The sequence below is a fragment of the Geospiza fortis genome, unplaced genomic scaffold (genome assembly GCF_000277835.1).
Source record: "Geospiza fortis unplaced genomic scaffold, GeoFor_1.0 scaffold173, whole genome shotgun sequence".
Taxonomy (NCBI): Eukaryota; Metazoa; Chordata; class Aves; order Passeriformes; family Thraupidae; genus Geospiza; species Geospiza fortis.
Window position 1 is genome coordinate 4,205,184 of NW_005054334.1, and position 8,034 is coordinate 4,213,217.

Sequence of the window (8,034 nt, forward strand, 5' to 3'; positions counted from 1 at the left end):
AAGCTCTTTATTTCCATGGAAAAGGTATGACTAAAAATATTGTACTATATGGTAAACATGGTATGAAGTAAAAACTTGTTTACAGAGATATTTTGCAGATCTTAAGCTGCATTGCTCCTCTGGCATGCTGTGATCTGGAGAGCTGCTATGATTTCTTTTTCTCCTACCTAAATAGATGGAATTTGCTGGACTCTTTGCCCTTAGTCAAAGTTGTTCATATTTGGGAGTCATACTGGTTTTTGGGTTACTGCATGCATTTGAATATTTGTGACAGTTACAGCTTGTAGAATTTTCTGCCTGGATAGCCAGCTGTTCCTTTCCTGACATTTCAAACTGAAGGACTGTACATGAAGGCAAATTACTCAGGGAAGATGTTCAAGTCACTTGGAAAGATCCGTTTAAAGATTTTTGCAGCAATAAATAGTGCTTTTATTAAAAAAGTCAAATTAGGGAAATCCTCTCTTACAGTAATCCACTCAAAATACATTCTTTTCGTATTCTGCTTTTACTTTGGGTGTTTTGTTTTGGTCTGGCTTACTTTTATTATTATTATTTAACTTAGCATATTATGGTTGCTTTAATGAGAACAAAGGAAAATGGGTTGGTGCCAGCTTCAACCAAGATGCCAGAAATTCCTTTGCTCAAGAGGTTTCCGGCCCAGTGATTGAACTCCCCATGCTAAAACTAAAGACAAGTTAGAAAAATTTGTAGCGAGATAGTGGGCTATCTCACCAAAAATAAATTAAAAAAAAAAAACAAAACCAAAAACAGAACAATAAAAACCACTAAGCACAGCACAGCTTCTTTTTAGCTAGGGAAAAAAAGATTGGACTAGAATAAGAGTTCCAGTCCAAAAATCTTCCTTATCTTTTCTGAGATATCCTAAAAGTATTTGTAAGAAATCTGCTTTTAGTAGAGTTCAGGAGCATGTCTAAAGGCACCGTATAAAGAAGGGGTCCTGTTGTGGTAAAGTTTTTGTAGACATGAAAGAAGTTTTTTCTTAAATATTCTAACCTGGTCAGATGAAAAAGCTTGCTGTTATTTTAAAATGTGTAAAGCTCCAAGGCTTAAACGGGGTGAAGGAAGGCTTTAATGAATGCAATTACTATTCCTTTTGAAATTTGTAGTAACAGCTATGGTTGATGAAAAGTCAGTTGGATCAGTCATGTGACTGGCATGGTAATTTGCATGCTGTAAATAACAATTAGAAAGCAACACTCGCTCTGTCTATGGGTGGGATGACATACTGTACCGTTTCCCTGAATGTTTGTTTATTTGAAAGATGCACGGAAGTGTTTGAGGCCAGGCTGGATGGGGCTTCGAGCAGTCTGGTCTGGTGGAAGGTGTCCCTGCCCACAGCAGGAGGGTTGGAACCAGATGATCTTTAAAGGGCCTTTCTGAGCAAAATCATTCCATGATTCTCTTTTCACTCTCATTCATATAATTGCATTAAACAGATAACTGTCTCCCATTTCGCTGATATGTTAGCAGTTTATAGGATTTTAGGAACCTGTTAGGATAGGACTATATCCTTCAAAATCAAGATGCTTCTGGGTTGATAATGAGCAGGTTAAAGAAATTCTAAGAATATTAATTTACACAAATTTCGTTGCATGTGATGTTACTGGAAAGTACTAATTTAATGTCCAAGGATATAGATATAAAGACTTAATCAGCATTTAGATGTAGATAATCATTGGTGGGAGATGATCTTGGGGGTCAATTCTTTCAGTTCTTAGAGTAGTTAAGTCTCATGCAATGGCTTTTCATGTCTTTATCTTTCCCAAATAAGTTTGGAGTCTGTTGTCCAGTTCTGGTCAAGTGAGGCAGAGAAGTAAGAAACTATATTATAATTATCCATATATTAAACTTCTGTAGCTTCCTAGAGAAGAGACCAAAATTGATTTCTCTGCTAACAGAAGGGGTTTCAGGACAAGACAAATAATTATCTGTTCTGGTTATGTCTTCTAACAGCTAATCATGTGTGTGCTTTGGGATTAGCTGCAGTATATGCTAGTTTTTGCCCAGACACTGAAAGAGGTGAAAACAGTTTATGGGAAGAGCTTTGCATAGAGCTCAATATACTGTTAGAACCTTGGCATCAAAGGAGAACTGGCTGTGCAGGAAGCTGGGATTAGTGTGGAAAGCAGAGGTGCAGTGATGTGTGACAGAGATTTGTAGGAAGTGAGCTTTCAGTTCTGTTGTTCACCCAACAACTTTGTTAAAAGGCAGATTGAAAGCTTTCCCTTTCTGCAGTCTGGAAAGGGCACTTGGGGAATTGAAGAAGTGGAGGCTTTCTGGTAGATTATTTATAGGCTGAACAGTGAGGGAAAGTATTGCAGCAGATTGAGGAAAAATTAGGTGGAAAAACGAGTGTTTGCAAAATTTGGTGAATAAAGTTTTCCTTCTGACTCATTATCTTTTCCTGAATACTTCATTAATGTATAGGGTCAGAACTTGGCTTGGACTTGAAGTCATGTGTCATTCTTAAACTGAAGTTTTCAGACCTTGTATTCTTTCTTTTGTTCCTGGCAAAATATGAATGAGGTCTGAGCTTAGTATGACTCGAAGCAGTGTTGCAATATAAGTTTTGAATAATAATAGTAATAATAATCCCTAAAATGTGTTGATAGGTGCCTTTGTGTAAGGGATGCAAAAGCTTCTGTAACCTTTTCAGAAACCAAACAAGCTTTTCCTTTGTTGGATGCTTTTAGTCATGGTATTTTTCTCTGAAGAAACTATTTACATTATACTTTTGATTACTATCATTAAAAACCACTGCCAGCTTGGTTTTCACAATTTTGCAGCATAAAATATCTCGCTATTTACTAAGTGTGAAAGGGCAGGACCCCCCAAAAAACCCTAGTTTTCCTTAGAGTGAGTGTTTTGTCCTTGAAAAATGTTTGAACATTTGAAAGTTTTGCACTCCTGAAGGCGAGGTCATCACTCTTGCACAATGGCGTAGGTGAAATTGCTGTGAAGACTGAAAAAAAGTATGTTGGTACAGGCAGAATTAGCTATCAGCTTTAATTTTCAGAAGTGTTGGGCCTCAGTATCTCTGTCTAATTACAGAAAATAATTTAAAAGTTATCTGAACCATCCATTATCCAGGACTGAGACTGTTTTTAATACAAAAAATATTGTTTCCCTTGAAATAAACCATATGGTAGTTTTAAGAGCACACAATGAAAAGTTAAGATTTTTAATTATATTCTTTAATTTATGGGGTTCTCTGCTTGCTTTTTATTATTAGAAATTGTGAAACTATGAAACATAGTCCTTGCATACATGTCCCTACCCTGAGTTATGCTTTTAGCCTGATCTCAGGAAAGGCAGGTACTTTTCTGATCCCTTTTAGCTTGAGGAGTTATCCATGATGGGATTATAATCCCGGGCAGTTGGACTGCTGGGGACTGGCTGGGGAACTGGTGAGTAATCTGTAATCTGCCTCCAGTTATCTTGCATCTCTTGCTGCACCCCACTTCTGGGTTTGGGAGAGGGAGATCTGGAGTAATCAAACTGATGAGCTGCAGTAGGGTAGAGGGCATATAGGCTTCCGTTCACTTTGGCAAGAAAACTTGCCTTTTTTCCTTAATATTTAAGGAGTCAAACTTCAACAGCAGTAGAAAGGACAGCTGGTGACAAGGCATTCATGCTATGAGAAATTTGTTAGTATTTGAGGTTTCTGCTGAGGAGCTGTGTTAGGAGGAGATTAAGTGACTTTTCCACTGTCATAGTATCAGCTATGAAGAACTTTCTGGGGAAAAAAATAAATCTTATATTTATTGCCATGGGCGTGTAGGCAATATAGAAAGCCCAGTGGGTGGGGTCCAGTGTTGGGACAATGAGGGTGCAGCCTTCAAAGTAAGATATGACATCAAACTGTAGGACTTTGAGCCCAAACAAAATGCCAGCTCATGAAAGAGGGAGTTTTGCATATAGACTGGGATGAACTCAGATCATTTTAAATCTGAGTAAAGAGCTACAGGTCAGACAGACCAGGTCTCCTTTTCGACAGCTGGAGGGTGTGGATGCCTCAGTTCCAGTGGCCACTGGAGCATGTCTGTGTACATAATATTGAAGCCTAATTGCTTGGTTCCTATTGATAGGTCGTCAAAAAGAATGAGTTCTTACTAGAACCACAATACAGCTTAATATGAATTAAAAAATGTATTCCTCTCCTGTCTCAGTTGAGATACTAGTGCAGGGAATCCACGACTGTAAGCATCTCTCTTAATGTGCATGTATATGTCTGCTCATACTGGATACTGTCCTCATAGGAGCACTGTGAGGCTTCATTAAAGATTTTAAAGTGCTTTATGATCCTCAGATGGAAGGAGCTTAGAAATTAACTGTTTGTAATCAGATAAGTTAGTAGCACATAACAAGGCTATAACCTATTAACGCTGGCTATTAATAGCCTGTTGGCATCAGAATAATTAACGTTTGGGCTTTTGAAATACAATTGCCCTCTGAAAAGGAAGGTGCAGGTTTTGGATATGCTGTGTATTTTTATGCTCTACTCTATTGTTTTCTGAACTACTTTGATGCATAACAAACAAACAAAACTCAACAAACCTCCCAAATGAAAGAAAAACCCAAAACCTTTTTGTTAGCCATCTTAATCAATATGCCAACAAGAATAGGTAAAGAATTGATGCTTTTCAAATGGTAGTTTAGTGGAAAAAATTTCAATTAAAGCTACAGTTATTCAAGATTTACCTATACTAGCTTCTCTAAATATTTTCGGTTCACTGATAATTTGCTTACTTTCTGATTAAAAAAGCTTTGTCAATAGAACATTGGCAAGGTGAAATTTTATAGCAGTTATTTCAACTTGGATACATAGCAACTCAAGTGAGTGCTTGCTTCTGAAAGTCATCATAGTATTATCAGCTCCTTAAAGTAAAGGCTTCCAGGACTTCAGAATGGAGAGTTGGCAAACCCTGGTGAAGTTAAGAGGATTTATAGGTCTAAGTAAAATAATTTGGCTTTTGAGAGGGAATAAAATTGTCTGTAGCTTAATGCATACTGTCATACTCAGTGTGAACATGTACAGAACATGTAGCTGCAGTACCTTATGTAATTTTTTTCAGGAGGGGGTAGCTGTTTCATAGATGTGCATTTACATTTGCTTTTATGAAACTGTGTGAATTGGATGCCTAGCAGTTGGTTTGGATTTTGTCATTAGGAATTTAGAGCGATTGTGGTGTTCTTTTTGGGTTTTGCCACAAATAAGATGTTCCCTGAGTTTTCACCACATTTCCTAAATTGCTATGTTTGGATTAGAGCAGCCACAAAACACTCCAGTCTGCTACATCCAGCAGGGCAATTCTGTGCTCTGGTTTAGGCAGAGCAACCTGAGCAGTGATATCCAGCTGCTTCTATTTCATTAAGTACCCCAGAATGCAACTCACATTAGCTATTGCCAGAGTTTGTTGAGCCTGCAGAGACAGATGGTCACAGTGCAGGCTGTAGTCCTGTTGAAGAAATCCTGTCAGTGGCAGAATCCCCGTTTGAGTTTCTGTACCTTATCATGAGGATGGGAGCAAAACACGTCAGAACCAGAGCCGCACTAGCCTTGCATGGCCTCCTGCAGAGGCCAATGGCTTATGTTCTACAATAATACATACTAATATTTTTTATTCTCAGTCATAAGATGTGCAGCTTCTGCCCCCCTCAAATTAATTCCTTTGGTGTGCCTTCCCATGGATCTCCAAGTTAGTTTCATTCCATGGTATTGTCATGAATGGGTGATTTAGATGCTTAAAGAATTCCTGTCCAAGGTATTGGCAAAAGCACCATTGCTGTGACAGAGTTCAAGATGTGTTTGGATAACGCTCTCAGGCACATGTTGTGATTCTTAGGCTTGTGTAGGGTCAGGAGTTGGACTTTTTTCCTCCAGCTCAGAATATTGCTTACTACCTGGACGAAGCATAGCAAGGAAAATCAGTTCATAATCAATTTGAAGGGACTGGGAACACAAAAAGTAAGATTGCAAAGGGTAAGGGAGACCCATTAAATCACAAGGTTCAGAGTGGACCCGCTTGCCAGAGTTAGCCTCACACTTATCAGTGGTTTTATGTCTGAAGGATTTAGCACCACTTAATCTTTGATTAATTTTACACAGAATTATTAAGTAGAAGTTAGTGTAAGCTCAGCAGCAGTGTAACTGTAGGTCTGAGATGGCAGTATTCATACTTTACTTGCTGTAGCGTATTTAAAGCAATTTGCACACACCCAGACACAAAGTCTGTACCAAGGTGTACATGTTACAAGTTCTCCTGGTGTTCAGGTGTGTTTTGGCTTTTCTGCTTTCTACATCGTTACGTTGCATTACTGTACAGAATTTAAAACTTGTATATTTTAAGGGTTCAATCCTGAGGGTGCTCCCAAGAGCTTCCCGAGTGAGCTGTCAGCTCCCTCCCCAGGCATGGTTCCATTACAGAGTCAGCTCCAGCATTGCCTACCTGGGCTGATTCAGGAGCAAGTCTCCTCACAGCAGGATCATACCCGCGTCACCATATCCTTCTGCTGAACGGTATTCTTTACTGTTTCTGCACATTCAGGGTAACATCTGGAAACATCCTGCAGATTTTTTTTTTTTAATGCTACAAGATGCTGGGATTCTCTGTTTCAGCCGCTGTTAGAGCAGTTCTCTACGGAAATTGTTGGGAAGAGGTTGTGGAGTGTCTGCCTAATGGCTGAGTTGCAGCTGAGACTTCAAGCCGGCACGGCGGCGGGAGAGACTGAGTTTGCTCTGCTGTCCTGCGGGTGTTCCCGTGTCTGGACCTTGATCTCGGGTTTATGCGTGCGTGTGGTGTGGGCAGTCCGCTTACAGCCGGGATTAACTTTGGTCTGAGTATGAACCTCCTGTCCTTGAGTCAGGAGGGCGTTGTGCTTAAAATGGGGGTTCCTGCAGGCGAGCGCTGGGGTCGGTGCTCCCGGTGCACCGCAGAGCAGCGCGTGTGGCCGGAGGGACTTAACATTCACCATCCGCCGCTTGTCGGCTCTGCAGCCCTTATGTGGAGTTAGCATAATTGGCTGCTGTCTTTTTAGCCGGTTCTAAAGAGAGCCCTCCGTACTCCCGGGCCTCCCCACTGAACCCCCCTGGCGCGGGGCTCGGCGGGGGAGGCCGGCCCGGTGCAGGCAGGGCGCTGTCCCTTTAAGGCAGGGGGCGGGGCGGGCCTGGGCGGTGAGTGACAGCGCGCGCGGGGTCACGTGAGCCGCCCGTATTTGAAGGTCACAAAAAAGCTGCTTCCTTTAGAGAGAGCAAGAGGGAGCGAGAGGGAGGGAGCGAGAAGAGAGAGCGAGGGAGCGCAGCCAAAATGGCCGACGGAGCGTCTGCTGGGTTCTGAACGTTTGAAATAAAAAAAAAGAGAGCAAAAAAAAAAAATTAACAAAAAAGGAAAAAAAAACCTAAACAAAAAAAGCAAAAACACAAAACCATTTTTGGATTTTTTTTTTCATTTCCATTTCTACCTTGTATGCCTCAACTCGCTGGATTTAAGCACTGCTGCACTTTATGAGGTTAGTGGTACGTTTATGTTTTATTGTTTTTACCTATCAGTTGATTTCTTTAAGAGCCTGAGCTGACCGTTTCCATCCGTGGCTTGGCAGAGGTGTCTTTTCTAGCACAAAGACTTGCTTCAGATCTTGTCTGCTTGTGCGTGTACAGCACTTTTCGTGGATTTTTTGGGTTTTTTAGAAGGAGCTCTCCGTACAAGTGCGGTGTGGATTTGGAAGATATTTGTAATTTAAAACACCTAGGCAAATTATAGAAGATCGTTTGTATTTTTCGAGCTGGCGAAGTACGAGATAGTGCTGAAAATCTTGTTTTATTTAAATAGAGGCTTTTTAAAGAGACATTTCTTCCCCACAGCACCCGGAGCTCTTAAATCTGCTGCAAAAATTTGCATGTATAAAACCGGGCTCGCATTCTTTCTGCTGCTGGGTCGGAGCGGGGCCGGCCGGGGCCGTGCCTTCCGCGGGCGCAGGGACGGAGCCTTCCAGCAGGCGCGGGGAGCGCTGCGG

The 8,034-nt window shown here is 41.0% G+C and overlaps 1 protein-coding gene across 6 annotated transcripts in view; it reads left to right on the forward strand.

The window, feature by feature from the left end:
- TNRC6B (trinucleotide repeat containing adaptor 6B) overlaps positions 1 to 8,034 on the forward strand; it is a 106,869-nt gene that overhangs the window by 31,000 nt on the left and 67,835 nt on the right. Inside the window, exon 1 of one of the 6 annotated variants that reach the window (XM_031057708.1) lies at positions 7,237 to 7,530. The exons of 4 other annotated variants lie outside the window; for them this stretch is intronic. In XM_031057708.1, the coding sequence (XP_030913568.1) occupies positions 7,526 to 7,530 (5 nt within the window). In that variant the 5' untranslated portion in view covers positions 7,237 to 7,525. Of the gene's footprint in view, positions 1 to 7,236; positions 7,531 to 8,034 lie in introns of those variants that run through there. One more of the 6 variants, XM_031057707.1, reaches the window with a different exon arrangement.